Source organism: Athene noctua, chromosome 1 (genome assembly GCF_965140245.1).
Source record: "Athene noctua chromosome 1, bAthNoc1.hap1.1, whole genome shotgun sequence".
Lineage (NCBI taxonomy): Eukaryota > Metazoa > Chordata > Aves > Strigiformes > Strigidae > Athene > Athene noctua.
In genome coordinates this window covers 41479986-41496855 of record NC_134037.1, presented here as the reverse complement: position 1 = coordinate 41496855, position 16870 = coordinate 41479986, and the positions used below count along the sequence as shown (strand labels likewise).

The window sequence follows — 16870 nt, the reverse complement described above, 5'->3', positions numbered from 1 at the left end:
TGTGCACTTGTGCAAGGGAAAATATCAATAACCTGTACTTCTTGACAGCTTGTTATTGAAATGCACACAGAAGTTTGCATGAACAAAATAATTCCTGAGTGTTGAGACAAGGAATAATTCCCTTAAGCATTTCCCACTGTTTCTCATGTCTGGGAAGAGGACACATGCACCATCTAGACCATTTGAACTAGGAGATTTTATTTAGTCTTTTCTCAGCTCTTTCATTTTGTAATTGAAGCTTAGTTTAAGAAATAGCCTGGACCACAAAATAATATAAAATAGCATCTTTTGAATTTTCACTGGTTTTCATTTCACCTTCCCTGCCCTCTCCCTCACCCCAAATTTACAGCTTAGACCTTTATAGTCTACTTAGATAGATATTTAGCTTCAATTTGAGACATAACTATGATTCATTGCTGGCCCTCTGAGGACAGCCATGTAATGTTGCTGGCAGCGAATGGCTACCTTTCTGCCTTTTGAGAGTGGCTAAATTTCAACAATGTGGGAAATCAGCTCTCAATATCCAGCTTTCAAAGCACTGGAAGATCTATATTGAAGTGCTATTATGTATTTGTAAGCTCTTTTATATCTGAAAGGCAACTGTATGGAGGTGGGCAACGTTGGCCTGCTTTACTTCCAATATGTCATTAATTATAGCGCACTAGCCCATTTTCCATGCACTGAGTCACACCGATAACCAAATACCATGTATAATTCCTTTCATTCATTGCTCTGAAAGTCTCTGGCAAATGTGAAACATATGCTACACACAGTTCCTCTGGAGGGGCAGGTGATTGCGTGAAGGGGTTGCTTAGATGTGTGATCAGAAGAGACCACTGTGAGTGTGGGAACGGACCTGCTGCACTATGTAGACCTCATCTGGCAATTTTGGTGAAGCCCAGAACATCAGTTTGAGATCTGATGTCTTCAGAAAAACGCCCAGGTGGGTGGAACAGGAGTTTGGGGGAATGACTTTACTCCTCCAAACGCAGTACAAGATGGTGAGTTCTCCAGGGTAGGGGAAAATCTTGGTGTGGATTTCTTAGATGCTGCTGTAATATGGATGGTAAGTACTGTGAATTTTTTATTCAGCTGAATGACCTGACAGCCAGGTTACTCTGTGCAGTGACAGCAGAGAGGGTAACATAACAGCAACCTGGTAACAAGCCTCTTGGTAATGTGATAGAAATAAGCTGTTCTCTTCAGAATCACTTTTTCAACTACGTTTCTATGCCAGTGCATTTTTTTATTTTCACCAATGTAGGCTACTTCTTGCTTGCCACAATTTGATTGGAATTTGATGAACTTAAGCGTTTTTTCTGCTTTCATTTGTAAAAAGCAAGAAATAGAGTTTTATGAAATGTGAAAGCAATTCCTAATAGAAATCTCTACAAATAGAAGAGGTGATACAGCGAGCATATGAAAGTGTTCAGATTTGTGGCTAGAGAAAGATAATAGCTAATTGTCTGAACAATTATTTCTGTATTAGATAATGAGAGTTGCTGAAATTGCTGGTTGTATAAGACATCTTGCATTATTGATCAGGCTTCTTTGTTTTAGCTTCACTGGAAGTATACATTTCACTTTTACATGGCTATTTATCAGTTCTAAACCTGACATGCAATTCATATGGTAATTTTTTTTTCATGAAAAAAGCTAAATACTGAAATATGTTTAAAGTAAGTCTGCATTATCTCTCTCTCCTGGGCTACCCGTTTGGTGCAGGAACATGTTAACACAATCAGTTTGATCTGTAGTCTGTCATCTAGTCCAGTGTTTTACCTCTGTCTGATAATAAGCACTTAATGTTTTAGGAGTCTAACAAACCTGGTTACTTCAAATGAGCAATGTTATGTGTAACTTCTGACCTTGTGAGCTGGTTCAGTCATTATATGAGGTGTAGTTACTTTTGTTAATTAAAAGTAGAGAAAAAGAATGTTGAAATACACTCTCTAAAGCCCTTGAGGTCAAACCTACACACTAATGACATTTTGTTTGCTGTTCCACAATGCTGTGGCAGTTGCAATATTATCCATTCCTTATTTTGCTCAAAGGAATTGGATCTCAAATAAACCTATTCCAAAAAGAAGCATGAAAACAGAGCTAAACAGAAGCCATCGTCCTGTTAGTAACATAAGTTGCCTAACAACACGCTGTGATTAAACATTTTGACCTTGACAAGTTAGAATAAAAAAGGGGAAAATAATATATGTATTCCTTATAATCTTACAATTTTTCTTGAGAGGCACAATTTTTATTTAGCTTTGGTGAAACAATGATTATTGCACATATTTCTGAAGTGCCATCATCTGTAATATTAATTTCTTTAAAAACAAAAAAAATGTATTAGTGAACCCTCTTTACACTATGGTTTTAGAATAGGAGAGGCCTTACAGTCAATTATTTATGTGCAATGAGTACTGAAAGCCTTATTATCTCAGAATAATCAATGTTTGGCTGAAGCTTGAGAACACTAAGAGCTAATCTTAAAAGTCCTGATCCAGTGTCATTTGAAATGGCAAAACTCCCATTGATTTTAAGCGCAGGAGGATGAGGCCAAAAAGTATTGCTTTGAGAGATAATTTTAGATAATCAGTTGAAAACATCTGTAAAAGAACAGAAAACTCAGCTTTTGCTATCTGCATAATATGGTATGAAGTATTTTGGCAGACAGGATCTCTTGACTTCAGAATGGTATGTATCTGTATTTTATGTTTCCTTGGGGAGCCTTGTTTAAGTGTGTATCTACTGAGCCGGTGTTACTGCCTCTGGGAATAGACAGGTGGCAACTGGAAATGTTATGAGCAAATTGGGAAGGAGTAGGGAGACTTAGTGAAATACTGAAATAACTGCATATCTTCTTGTTTAACACTCAAGTTACTTCTTTTTTCCTTAAATCCCCAGAAAATTTTCCTCTCCAGGTTATGTTTTCACTCATTCTGGTGAGGCCATTCACTGTTATCTCTCTTCAGCAACTCTGATAATTTGCCTGAGTCAGTGCAGAGAGGCCTGTGGTATGTGGGAGCCTCTCTCCTCCTGGAATGCCTGGAAGATAACAAGAAAAATGAAGGAAGTGACACCCAAAATGCAAGAGATAGTACCAGCGCTTCGGGATGCCTTCTGGTTCAGGCTTGGACTTGTGGGTCTGCGTCAGCTTGTAGGGCAGGGCTGGACAAAGAAGCCAAGGAACTATTCAAAGATAGAGTAGGAAAGAGGAGTTTCTGGCATTTGGTGAGCCATTCCATTCTCAGACAGGGGTCTGCTGTTTTCTGAGTTTGCATGAATGACAAAGGGTGAATTTTGGCTAATTTGGAGGAAGTTCTGAAATGTGATTTAATTATTATTAAAAAAAAAAAAATCCTCCAGAACTCAACCTGGTTGTCCATCGAAGCCAAAAATACTACCAGAACTTAATTTTAAAGGTTCTTTCTTTTCATTTGCTTATTTACAAAGGAAGGAAAACCAAGAAAGAAAGCAGGAATGGTTCTGCGGAGTGTGGCAGTGATTAAAAAAAAAAAAAAGTAGGTGTGGTCTGTACTGTCTTTTCTGCTGGGATAAGGTATAGGAAACCTTGTATTGCACTTATTAAAATTAGGTAGCTTCTGTTTAGTAGTGGTAGTCTGTGACTACACTTAGGGAGTTTGTGTCTGTTTATTGATTGAAGGAGTTATTTTTTGAATAGAAGAGTTTATTTTCTGAAGCAAGGAAGACCTTTCCCATCCTTTTACTGAGTGCTGGGAGATGCCCAGCACTGTCAGTGCTGAGCGGCAAAGTAGAAAAGCTTTCCTCTAGCGAGGAAGAGACAGCATCAGGAAGCAGCCTGTAGATAAGCAGATATTGCTAAGTAGGGAAGTAGGACAGATACCCTGAGACAGCATCTGGCAGAGCAAGGGAAGAGACATGAACTCTCCTTTTCAGAGAAAGCCAGAGAAAGAGCTACAGGGACCCAGCTCCTAGAAAAGAGCCAAAAGTTCTGAAATTCCATAATATTTAGGTGCTGAGCTCACACTGATTTCAGTCTTAAAAAGTGCTATATTTAGTTTCATTTGTGTTCCGTAATAGAGTCCCAGTCCAATTTAGGAACATAGTAACCTTGAAGAAACTTGAAAATTTTAGCAGTTTGTTGCCCTTTTCCACCTCAGGATGGCTTTTTCTGCTCCTACAAATAGGAAACAAAATACTGATCTTGGCAAAGTATATTCAGTGGTCCAGTTTGACGTATATATTTACCCATCATTTCATCCATATATTTGTATAGACCATAAAATCATATCAGTGAAGCAAAAAAGTGATTTAAGAATACCTTGTTTAATAAACTAGAAGGATTTTTTCTGCCTGCTAAAACAGTGAGCCACATTCTCTCATTTCTCATTCAGTCACACATTAGGACAGATTTGACCAAGTATTTTTAGTTGGAGATTTGGAGCGGCTAAAGTAAGAAATCCTCTTAATAAAAATAGGAGCTTTTTTTAAACTATCTTTTATACCAGTGTAATTCCATTGACTTCACAAGATTTATTCCTAATACATTCTGATAGGAAAAAAGTAGCAGGTTGTGGGCACTTTTATTTTTCTTTTATGCGGTGGGGGTAATGTTGCCACTGTGCTTGTGTCCTTCTAATGAAGGACCTATCTTGTATAGCATTTCCTTTTTACTAGTTATGACATGCTACAATACATAGGTAAATGCGTGCCAGATATGAACACACAACACAATCATTACTTATTTTCCTGGTGATTAAGACAGTTTTCTTTTTTTTCTGAAGCATCACAAGTCATCCTGGGTTTCCTGTAGGACTGCAAACTGGGGTGAGTATGAAATGAGCAGGACAAAGCTGAGTCAGAAGCACTCTATAAACTTCCTCAATTTTCATCAATTTTGTTTTGAATGACAAGAAATATTAAACTTCTGTCTTTCAGGGGAATATTTCTCAGTAACGTTTACCAATAGCTTTCAAAGACTTTTTTTTTTTTTTTTTTTTCTATCTATCTTTTATTAGGCCAGCTCATATTGTTGGATAAAAACCAGACAAGCTTCCAGGTGCAGAAATCCATCTTCAGTTTTGAAACAGAAGCCAATTTCAAGCCAAGTGTAGGCTGGGGGACAATTGTTTTGAGTTTAACTTTGTTATGGTGATCAGTTGAACAAATAGAAAAGAAAAAGGTGTCCGACACCTTGGAGCAGATGAGGATGTTAGTGAAGGCAGAGGTGATAAGGTTGTGGTAAATGTGTCTGAAATAGCTAACAGAGTCTGTGGGTGCTGCTGTTATTAAAAAGACAGTTGAGGCAAGGGACAGCAAAACCGAACGTCAGAAATCTGGTCAGGTGTGATTCACCAAATCCAGCTATACAATAAAGATTTTGGAAAAGACTGAGTGAATCATGAATCAAAGCCTCACTTTCATAGGAACATGAGGAATGACAGGGATCTCTTTCAATATCGCATCTACAACAATGACTGACAAAAAGGAGGTAGGTGCTTAAAAATAAATTTTAATATTTTGAATGTTTGGGAGTTTCTTAAAGTTGTAAAATATTTGTAAATCTCTAAGGGTAGGACAGTGAGCAATCTGAGTTAGTTACCCTGGGCTCTCAATGGTGAAAAAGAGGCACACAGGAAAAGCAACTTAATCTTGTATGGAAATAGATGTTTAGGGCTATTTCTCTCCATTGACTATAAAGGCAACCTAGAATGTGTAACTCAGGTTTAGGCTGTTAACTTCTGAAGTGAACTTCTGACATCTGAAATGGCTCTTGGTGTGAAAACAGAGTAGAGTTGCAAGAATGGCCTTGAGTACCGACCCAGAACTGTCTGCATTGCCAGGGGCTGTTCCCAGTAGGTGTTTGGATGTGTGCTTTCTGTTTGGGAAGGGGAAGGGAAGAGTTGGATGCATACAAACCCTGCTGTGCTGCTTGGCCTCGGGAAATGTCTCATTTAGCCGTCATCAGCACAGACTCTCACTTGAAACTGAGGACTTACAAGTCCCTAAGCCTTAAAAACCTACACCCTGGTGCAGTTTTCGGAAGTGGCTCCATTGCATTAGCTTTACTCTAAAACCAAGATGAGATCTTGCCAGAAATCTTATCTTTATAAAGGCAATCCTTTTATACTTATCCATGCATTTATTCTCTGGGCATTAAATTCAAATAGAGATTATTCTTTTAAATGTTTTTTCTTTTAAATGTCTACTGCTCTTTATTTTGTTACTCTTTGCTGAAACAATGCCATTGCTGTAGAAGTGGTTTATGGTTTTGGTTTGGTTTTTTTTTGTTTTTTTTTTTTTTTTTAATTTTTAAATATTATTCTCCCGTTTAATAAGAAGTGTTTGGAAACCTTAGTAACTCTTTCTTTTTAAAAATGAGATTCTGTTCACTGAAAACTGCAGCATGATGCTCGATATTCCAGTTCCCCAGGAAATTCATACAGCACTGAGTTTGTGCTCACAAGCTGACCTTTCTTTCATTATATAAGAAAAAAAATAATCTCTATGAAAGTCAAGTTGAAGATAAGATCAGCATGGTGGGCTGGTAATTACATAAAGTAATGTTCAGTCATTAGATAAAATGTACAGTTGATCCTATGGATTAGATGTGGGCGAGGAATATGATCTAGCTTTACTGGTATAAAAGAAAGATGCAACTTTTTCGTACATCAGTTTCGGGAACGTACATCCAAGCTTCAAGGACAGCTCACCTTCAAACACCATCCTGCAGTTTCTCAGCTGTCTGATTTATTCCTGTTGAACAAGGGAGGTAATGCATTTTTAATTTTTTGTTACTGTTAAAGATGAACAATTACATATCTCTGGCATTCTTTTTCCTTTCTCTCCAAAATTTTTCATCTCCTTCCATTTTATCAAAGGTTTTACTTTGAAAATTAACCTAAAGGTTGCTTTGGGACTAAAACATCAGTGCCTGGGGTTAAACTAACTTTTTGTAAGTAAGAGAAAAAGAGGTTCTAGAATTGTATGGCAGCTAAATGTTGATATTTTGTGATTTCTGATTGGGAATGGTAATTCTTTAACAGTAATTTTGTGGTTTTTTCCTGGTCAATGGTGTTGCTGTCAAATGTCCAACATTATGCAACCGGTGGTACTAACACATCTTCTAGAGTCTTTAAATGGCCAGTCACGATTAAATATGTGAAAGGAAGGAAAAAAAAATAGTGAAGATTTCTCAGTCTTCAGCAGTTTGCTAGCAGGATACTGTGTACAAGACACTGGTCTGCAAGCAAAGCACTGGCAGTTGTAGTTCATTGTTGCTGTGATGCAGCAGTACTTACTGGCCAAGCATCCCAAAAATAAATGAACACAATGTGCAAAGTGTTCAACTGCTATTGGGTATGATAGCTCCACCATCACCCTATGGAAAAGTATAGTCCCAAGTTTATGCTGAAAACATAAGGTTATTTTGTACGACCAGTACAAAGGATGCCCGTTGAACAGAGCTTGCTGGCATGTCTGTGCCAGGACATGGACCACAGAGTTAGACAAGGGATCCAGTGAATGTGAAGGCATCCCCAGTCCCATGCGTACCTGAACAGAAGACCCATTGGCAAATACAGATGATTGCCTGTCTTTGTTAACATGATAACTTATTTACGGGAAAAGACAAGATATTGTAAATAATGAGGTGAGACTTTAACTGCTGGGGAAGACTTAAAATTACCATCTTTCCAAAGAGCTGATGAAACTCATGCATTATATAACACTCCAAATTTTAAGAAAGTTAATATTTAATAGAGCAAAGTAAAAGCTTCCTTTGATTTGATGATGAGATGAGTAAGTGGTGTAGACACTAACTGGGTTAGGAGCATGGGCACAGTCAGAAAACCAAGATCATCAGGCAAAATGGCTGTTTCATTGGAAGAGTAGAAAAGATCACATCTGGGTTTTATTGACAGGTATCTTTGGTGATTTTGGTATGAGCCTGGCACTCTGTCTCAATAGAGGAAGTGCAAAACTGCAATTTCAATTCCCCTTTTGGTTAATGTAATTTAAACAACTTCCCTCTGGGATTGCCTCAAACCCTTACAACATACCGAATCATAGCATTCTCTGTTATTAAAAAAATTAGGATGGAGAATACCACTGTGCCTTCAGCTAAGAGCATGAAATCACAGAATAATCAGTCAAGGGTTGTGGTGTTATTTCTGTGGCTGGCATCTTATTGGAGCCATTGGAGCATCCAGGCTACCAAAGGATTTATGATGATGTGGAAAACAGGTTGTTTGGAAAAGGCTGTCTGTCTTCTCCTGTTGGTGCATTAGCCACTCCAGCTGACTCCTCCCAGTCTGGGGAGTGTCCCCTTGGGCAGAACATGGCTTAACATTAAACTGTGAAATTGTGTTCCAGTGCAGGCAAGTCTGCCAGCAGTCATATCCCCTCTATGAGTCTGGAAAGAATATATACACTACATAACCTTAAAAAAAGTGCCTTATTTGCTGGAGGGAGGGATCCAGCCAATTTATTTAGCACGACTCCACAGATGTGTCTGATCTCAGTTCAGCTCCCAAAATGTTTGGCAGGACCATAGGAGGCTGTGGATCTAAATGGTGTGAGGGACCACCTTTCTTCAGTGGACACAGGTTACTCTTATTGAGGAACAGAGTGCAGAGAGCTGTCAGCTGCTTATTAGAAACCTGAGAGCCATGTTCAATGCTCTGTGGGTCTACCATGTGACAGGCACCGGTTACAACCACTGCACTGGAGTTGGACCCAGGTTGATGTTTATCAGTGGCAGTTTATTAAATAGGCCAAAGCCCATACACAACCTTATTGTAACTATTTTGTGAAATACAATCACCTAGATAATAGCTAATGCATGCATAGGGAAGGCGATATGACCTGTCAACGTTTCTTCTTCTCTGCGGGTTCATGTCATGACCTATTGGGGAAGATGTCCAGTTTAGTGGGAGGGTCTCAGGCCAGCTGAGAGGGAGCTCCAAGGAGGCCCTTCAGTTTTCCCGACTATATACCCATTTTACACGTGGTGTTTTGTGATAAGTAGGGAGGGTTGGCCTCAACTGGTCTCAAGCCAATAAGCATGACTTAAAAAAAAAAAGGGAAGCAAGACTGTCATTGTCCCTCCACAGATTTTTCCCCTGTACATAGTGGGGCCCTTTCTGGTACCTTGTTTGTATATCTTACCCACTAGTGTTGGTTTTACTTCATTCTCTGGTTGTTTTAACTTTCCCTTTATGGGTACTTCCAGTGGCTGCTCAGGCTCTTGACATGAGTGCTAGGCCGTGAGTGCTTTCTGGCAGATAAAGTGAGTGGAGTGACAGGCATTTCTTCCGCACTGCTGGGGCCTTATCACTATCAACCATAGACTGACCATCGGGCCTCTGCCTGGCTCTGTCCTACAGTGTAGCAAAAAAATATTTGCCCATCTTCAGTGGCTGTGGTCTGTGTGCTGTCTCCCACATGGTGTTAATGGCATCCCCCATTTCCTTTGCCACCTGTTGGCTAACATCAGAAGAGTATTTCTTGTACTCAGATGGGGTTTTGGTAGCCCAAGCAGAGATGAGTAACTGCAGGTCGCATTCAGCCTGCATCCATACGTACATACATACATTGAACTGGATTTTTCATACCTCTTCCAAATGCTTCTTTCCAATGTTTCAGAAATTGCTGCCAATGGTTTTTCTTCCTGTTCACTATCAGCTATTTTAATTCATTTATTTTCTGCCAGCATGAACTGACTCACTGGGCAGGTGGGAGGGAGGAGGCAAAGTTACTTGTACCCAGCACCCAACACTTGCCATCCATTAATTGTAACCTCATTGGCCTCTTAGCCATTCAGTTTAGCTGGGCTTCAGATCAGTCTCTTACCTCTAGTTTTTGCTGTCTTAATTAGAAAGAGGCATGCTTCCACTTCTGTGTCTTCATTCATTGCATGGGAGAGCATTGCACATTCGTCTTGCTCATAAACTTTGTTTCTTTCCACTTTGCTAACCCCAGCCACGCAAGGGCCATGTTCTTGTCATCCTGCCTTTGGTCTCAGCCTCCTCTGCCTGGGCATGATCTTTTTCTGATTGCTGCAAGGATGGAGCTGTCTTTGATTTTGTTTCCTAGTTTCAAAGCTACCTTGCAGGACCTGTGCTCTGCTGTGTTGTGTGTCTGTTTAATCAATGAACCAAGACCTGCTGACATGTGCATAGCAGCCTCACATCCCCATATATCTCTGCAAATTTGTGCAGCGATGGAGCATCCCTCTGCTAATCAATACTCTCTTTGCACACATCCCAGTGCTCCAGGTTCACTCTCACATAAGGATACCAGGCAAGTGGCTTCACTCCTTGGACCATCTCAGATTTGCCTCTCCTTCCAGCTGTGAGCAGGCATTATTTGAAGGTTTGCATCATTGTGGCAGTCCTTGCAGGGATTCTGCTGGGTAGGTGCAAATCTGCAAAGATTGTCATGTCATGTCATATGTGAAAGCTGTCTTTCTTTAAGTATACTTAATTTTCTACCATCTTTCCTCGTTAGGGCTGACAGTGCCTTCTCTTATCAGTATAGCATGCTTAACTAACCTCTACATCAAATCTCAAGGTCAATTTATTTCTTGCTGACATTATTGTCCTTCTCATTCCCATATTTTTAGAAATATTTGGGACCACAATTTGATCTGTGCCTGGAGAATATTTATCATGGACTAACAGCCCTGATTGGTTTATTTGGAAGAAGAGAATCTCTTAAGTAGTTAAGGATTTTTTTTTTTTCTTTTCTTTTCTTGCTATGCACAGTAGCTTTCAGTATCTAAAATGTATATATCAGTGTTGTCAGCTTGGGGCCTTATCCTGCACATCAGTCATTAGTACCTCATGCTCTTGTGTGACAGTTTCAGTCTTTTAAAGTCAGAGGATCAGGTGGTCTATGCAGGCACAGAAGAAACTGTTCAAAAGATCCAGTTGCAAACAGTTGCAAGAGTCTGGAGATGCAGTCAGCAGATCAAACACAGCCCGAACAAGCTGTCTGCTAGCTCCAGGCATGGCTTGGGGGGGTGACTGCAGAGGTGGAGAGATCTGCATGATCAGATAATGTTTCTGAGAAGGCAGGTAAATGTAAATAGTTTGGTGATTAGGCGCTGCAGCCTTGGGATGCTGCCAGGGGTGCTTGGCCAGTCAGGAACAACCTGGGCCAACCTGGGCCAATGAACCAGGTGCTGCTGCACATCCAGAGCCAAACACCCTCTCTTCAGGGTGAAGGTAGAAGTGCTCAGCCCAGAATCCCTCACTGCGTAATCTGCAAGGTCAGGGAAAGTCGCCCTGTTAAAATGCACACTGTGTGTCTGTGCTAAAAGACCTTGAGACTCAGTCCTTCAAGACAAGGCTGTCCCTGGCCAGCCTAGTTGGGTGAAGGAGTGCTGCTGTCTCTGCCACCTGCACAGGCTGACCTGGATGGGGAATTTAATCCTTCAGCATGCTTTATACATTCTTTTCTCCATGGACCCAGTTACTTCACCAGGGGATATAAGTCATTCCTGTTCATGTCTAAAGGAAGGGCCCAGGCCTGTGCTTTAGAAGAAAATAACTTTAAGGGGAAAATTCTATTTTCTGAGTGAGAGACTGGGCCAAAACTGTCAGTGATTGGGCACAATGCAATTGTCAGTACAGTATGGAGGCTTAGTGCATGAGAAGGAAGTTACAAACATCATGCCTAAAATACTATATTTTAACACTGAAAAGAGCAGAAGTGAGATTCAGTATTTTGTTTTATGTGTGCATAGCTCAGCTGAATCCCAAGATTTTTAAAAGTAGCATTAGTCGACCAGATGTTTATAACATGAATATCTGAAAACATGTGTAGCATCTTTAGCCTAACTCAGATCCTGTCTGACTACCCAGTGAGGGAGGTCCTCCTGGGCCATGCCACAGGCATATAGCAGTTATCTGGCTCAAAAGAAACATCAGTTTCTTATGACCAGTTTATGAGCAATTTTTGTCTCTGACCAGGCAGGTACATAATCCTCCAGAAGAATTTTAAAGGTCCTGTGGTAGTTACCAAACAGCATCCTGCCAATCTACATATAGCCCTTACTTAGCACATCTGATGTTTGGATATGGAGAGAGCTGAGGCTTCATTCCCCCCCTACCCCGTGAAATCTTATTGTGACTAATAATGAAAAAAGTAAATACATTTTTAAAAATTGATCAGAGATTTTGAGATTATATTCTTAGAGTTACAACTTACATATTCTGCATCTTTAATATTGTAGTCCCCCCAGTTATTCATATCAGAGATATGCATTACCCTGTGGTATAGATTTGATCTGGATCAAATATAGCCACACAACTGCTGTTGAATTACCCAGAGAACAAGTGATATGCTATTTATGGCCACTTCATCTCATGTGCTAGCTGTGGAAGGACAGATGTGTGGTGCTGCATGTAGCCTTCTTGCACAAAATTAATATATTGAAAAGATTTTTAAAAGTTTGAGCTGACCAGGGTGTGTTTATGCTGAACCGGCTTTCTGTTACTCAGATCCCAAAAGCCAAGTTGCTGCATCAGTAAAATGAAGCCTAAAGAAATCTCAGTCCAGAAGGTTGCAGCGATGCTGAACTCCCTGGGACTCTCTAGACCCTGGGTGATGCAGGTGGCCCTGGGGCTGTTCAAGCCCTCCTTAGCACCACATCTCCTTGGGTGCTCTGGCTCACAGCATGTAGTGCCTCTCTAATTACATAGATTGCAGGAGCTTTCTCCCACCAAACAACAGGACTGTGAAAATCTTTTTGACACTAAAGAAATCATAGAATCAAAGAACTACAGAATCATTTATGTTGGAAAAGAACTAAGATCATCAAGTCCAACCATAAACCTAACACTACCAAGTCCACCACTAAACCATGTACCTAAGTGCCACATGTACACATCTTTTAAATACCTCCAGGGATGGTGACTCCACCGCTTCCCTGGGAAGCCTCTTTCAATGCTTGACAACCCTTTTGGTGAAGAAATTTTTCCTAATATCCAATCTAAACCTCCCCTGGCGCAACTTGAGGCCGTTTCAGTGTATGAACGAATAATCTGACTCTTGGTTCAGGAAATTATGTCCTGATGTGAAATTATTTTCCCTGAAATTAGTCTTTCTGTGTCCCAGATTCTGCAGATTCTTTTGTCTTCTACATAAGCTTTTGCTAGCTTTATCCATTCTACCATAAATATTAGAGAGTTACAACATTTGAAGTTTATGTGCTGTGGCTTATGTTAATATTCAGAAAAAAAAAATGTTAAGGCACAAAAGAAAGGCACATTTTTGTTATTGTGATGTAGACAATTTTCTGAGCCTATAAAATGCACATCAGTACACTGCATTTTCAGTTTCCGATCCCATTTCTAAATTGTCTCTGTTACTTGCATTGAATGCTGTATCAGTGTGTAGCCTAGATACCGGTACTGTACCCAGTGCAAAACAGTCCTTTAAAAATGTGTGTATTTGTATTTCCAGACACATCATGGATTGCCACGGGAAGTATGCAGCTGTCACTTTGACCATTTTGTCTGTATTTCTGCATCTTCTTTATGCCTTCCCAGATGGAGACTTTCTTATGCAGGGTAAGCTGCCTTCAGCATTCAGAAATAGGGCGATTATTCGTCAAGAGTATTAATTAAACTTCCACATGTTTTATAAATGTGCTCACAATTCTTATTGTTCAGTTGCATTTATTGACACTGAGATATGAAGGTATAATAAATCAAGATAAGTCTGCTATGGGTATGCTTCCTATTTCTTCTCTAAACTTGATTTGTGCAGGTCAGGAGTCTCCCAAATGACCATGTCCTCATGTTGACATGGGCAATCTTAATTCTTGAAACATTATCAAATAGAAATGTTCTGGTTTCTTGTACTCCTGAGATCTAAATGACAAAATAACATCAGGAACAGCAGAACCATAGCTTCTCCTCATAATATGCAAAAGATTTTCCCTCTGGAGATCTCAGAATATGGGATGTTGGTAGTGTAGCATTCTATGGAATAGGCATATTAGGAAGATTTTAGGTGTGTTTTGGAAGTTGTGGATTTTATTATTCAGTCTCGAGCCGAATATAGAAAAATGCGAGCTACAAAAATCTTGGGATCACTAGGCACTTTTAAAATTCTTCATAACAGAGACTTGCCTGAAAACAGGCAATGTCTAAGGAGCACTACAAATCCTGCAGGTGCTATTTAACTATCTATAGCTAGTAGGAAGTTTTCTAGGGACACCTAGTGCAGTAGGCAGACAAAAACCCTTCCACAACTGTCAAGAAAATTGAAAAGAAAACCCGAAAAGATACAACAATGCTTGTGCTTTACTTAGAAAGCCACAGTCTAGTTTTACAGCTGGTGCATGTTGCAGAGTTGAAGGACCCTAAAGAGGGGAGCTTTGGTGTCTGTGCTCTTCTGTTCTGCAGATGTCAAGCAGCAGAATGTGGCTGGTGCTTCCTGTTAGCGCCCGCACTTTCCCTTTCTTTTTGAAAATGAAAATACAACTGAAGACCAAGTAAAACTCTCTTCTTTATATTTTTATGGCAGGTTGTCCAGAGTGCAAGCTAGGGGAGAACAGATTCTTTTCCAAGCCAGGAGCACCCATTTACCAGTGCACTGGGTGCTGTTTCTCCCGGGCCTATCCCACTCCAATGAGGTCCAAGAAGACCATGCTTGTTCCAAAGAACATTACATCAGAAGCAACGTGCTGTGTAGCAAAGGCTTTTACCAAGGTGAGGGCGTGAATGGGACGTGTTTAAGCTTCTTTTAGGATGCAATGTTTAGCTGAAGCAGTGAATAGAAAAGAATATATTTGTGCTGGAGGACATTAGAGAACTATTTGAGGGAAGTATCCCTGGCATTTATATCCTTTGCGCTTGGGTTCTTTCTTTTTTCTAAAGAGGAAATTAAAGTGTCAACCAGTCCCGAATCTAATATTCAGATGGGATGTGGAAATTGGTGCCGTGCCACTGATTTCAGTGAAACTGCTTTGGTCCGGTGGTGGACTTCTTGTCCTCTCATTTTCAACTCTTCTGGATGTGCACCCTCCCCTTAAATGCTATAGAGTGTGTATTTGATTTTAATAAGTAATTTTCCTTGATTTTTTCCTGCATGAGCAGGAGTTCTCTGGGAAGGTGGCTGGTCAATACCATCAATTACATATATGGAAATGAGGGACCAGAATCATCTGTACTCATTAGATTAATTGAGACTGTGCTTTACTTTTAATAGTATAACCAAGAGGGAACTGTAAATGTGTGCAACTACTTTGAGCATTGAACATTCTCATCTGGAAGTTCTTTTAAAGAGAGATTCTGCTAAAGCTGATTATTTTGGGAGTAACTCAGCTCCAGGTGAAGAAACCTTAAATTTGATGTAATAAATGGTGAATTAGTTGAAACAAGCTAAAGTGTCTATCCTATGGTGATCTGAATTATGCTCATTAAGTGTGTCAACTAGGAGCTCGGTTCAGTTACCCACTCACAGATTTTGTGCCATTTGAGATACCCGTTAGTACTGAAGACATCTGTGTATGACTGGCAGACACAGGACCCATAAAAGACCCTCTAGAGTGGCAGCTGGAGGCTTGATGATACCCCCTCTGACATCTCAAATGGCAATTGACAGCTCTGTGTGCGCAGCTGAACAGAGTGCTGGATCTCCACTGGCTGTGATGAAAGCCCAGATACCTGACCTACCTATAGACACCTACAGCTGAACCCATCCTGGCTCTTCATCTGAGTATAGATCTTTTCCTAGACTGCCAAAATTATACTTGCCCTAAGGCAGCAACTAGAATTTGGTTGAGATTAAAAATAAAGATGACTCATCGTGTTTGTGGTCTCCATTTTTATAATCCCCATATGAAATATTTTAAGGACACTTCCTGTTTTTTCATAGATTGGTTACTTGACACTTCTTGAAAATGAGACACTTATGCCAAATTAAGGATACCAAACTATGTCACTATGCATGTCACTATTGAAAACCTTCTCTTGACAGCTCCGAAAGCCACTGATGATGCAACTTCACAGATTGGTGTCCTGAGGCTGTTATAGTAAATGTACCCCAAAAGCCTCTGTACTTTGTGGTTAAGAAAAAGACTTCAGGCATCTTTTACTTAAGAATGCTGTTTTCACTTGTAGCTAATCCTAATTATTTGTTACATGTGTGTGTTTTCTTTTTTAAGATTACCCTTAAGGACAATGTGAAGATAGAGAACCATACAGATTGTCACTGCAGTACCTGCTACTATCATAAATCCTAAAGCCTGTTTCTTTGTTAAAGTTCAAGGACAACGGTGAATGGAATATTTGTTTTTCAGCATTTATAGCACTACTGTGTAAAATCTTATGTTTTCTGGTCAAGACATTGGGTAGACCTTTGAATAAGATGGATGGCTGTTTTATTTCCTCTTTGCTTCTTCATGCATTTAAGTAAGTTTAATTATTTCCATTAGGGATAAAATACAGCACTTGCATGACAACTGAACGCTTGATCTATTTTTAAAATAAACTGTCAGTTAAATCATCAATGTTTTTTGAGGAAAAATGATGATTTAATAGCTTAAAACAGAAAAAGATTTTGCTGCAGTTAATTTCTACGTTTGTTGTTTGGGTTTTTTTTTTTGTTTTTTATTTTATGGGAGAGGGAGGGAAGGAGGAAGGGAGGGATGGGAAAGTGGACAGAAAAAGAAGTAATAATTTCCCCTTATTCATTTACTGATTAGATTTTTTGAAGATTCAACGTTTTGTTTCTCCTGTTTCTCTTCCATATTTTCTTTACCTTGTGGGCAGAAATTCTAACAGTATATTATCTATGCACGGTGCTCTGTCTTTCTGTGCTATCTCTTGTTTTTCTTTGAACTTAATCTCCTCCCATATAGACAGGTAAATGG

At 39.7% G+C, this 16870-nt stretch overlaps 1 protein-coding gene across 2 annotated transcripts; it reads left to right on the top strand.

The window, feature by feature from the left end:
- Positions 1 to 922: 922 nt before the first annotated feature.
- On the top strand, positions 923 to 16487 carry CGA (glycoprotein hormones, alpha polypeptide). 2 transcript variants are annotated; one of them, XM_074922878.1, is made up of 4 exons: positions 923 to 943; positions 13453 to 13559; positions 14521 to 14705; positions 16163 to 16487. In XM_074922878.1, exons 2-4 carry the CDS (start codon positions 13460 to 13462, stop codon positions 16238 to 16240), a joined length of 363 nt encoding a protein of 120 aa, XP_074778979.1. In that variant the 5' UTR covers positions 923 to 943; positions 13453 to 13459; the 3' UTR covers positions 16241 to 16487. The 2 variants fall into 2 exon arrangements, with proteins under 2 accessions (XP_074778979.1, XP_074778970.1); XM_074922869.1 differs by lacking the exon at positions 923 to 943 and adding an exon at positions 2619 to 2694.
- The last annotated feature ends 383 nt before the right edge of the window (positions 16488 to 16870 follow it).

Bases quoted from the DNA above. Each gene is read 5' to 3' on its own strand.
- CGA (XM_074922878.1), top strand. From the start codon at position 13,460: ATGGATTGCCACGGGAAGTATGCAGCTGTCACTTTGACCATTTTGTCT. The intron at 13,560-14,520 runs GTAAGCTGCCTT...TTTTTATGGCAG, and splicing joins TGGAGACTTTCTTATGCAGG to GTTGTCCAGAGTGCAAGCTA. The intron at 14,706-16,162 runs GTGAGGGCGTGA...TTCTTTTTTAAG, and splicing joins TAGCAAAGGCTTTTACCAAG to ATTACCCTTAAGGACAATGT.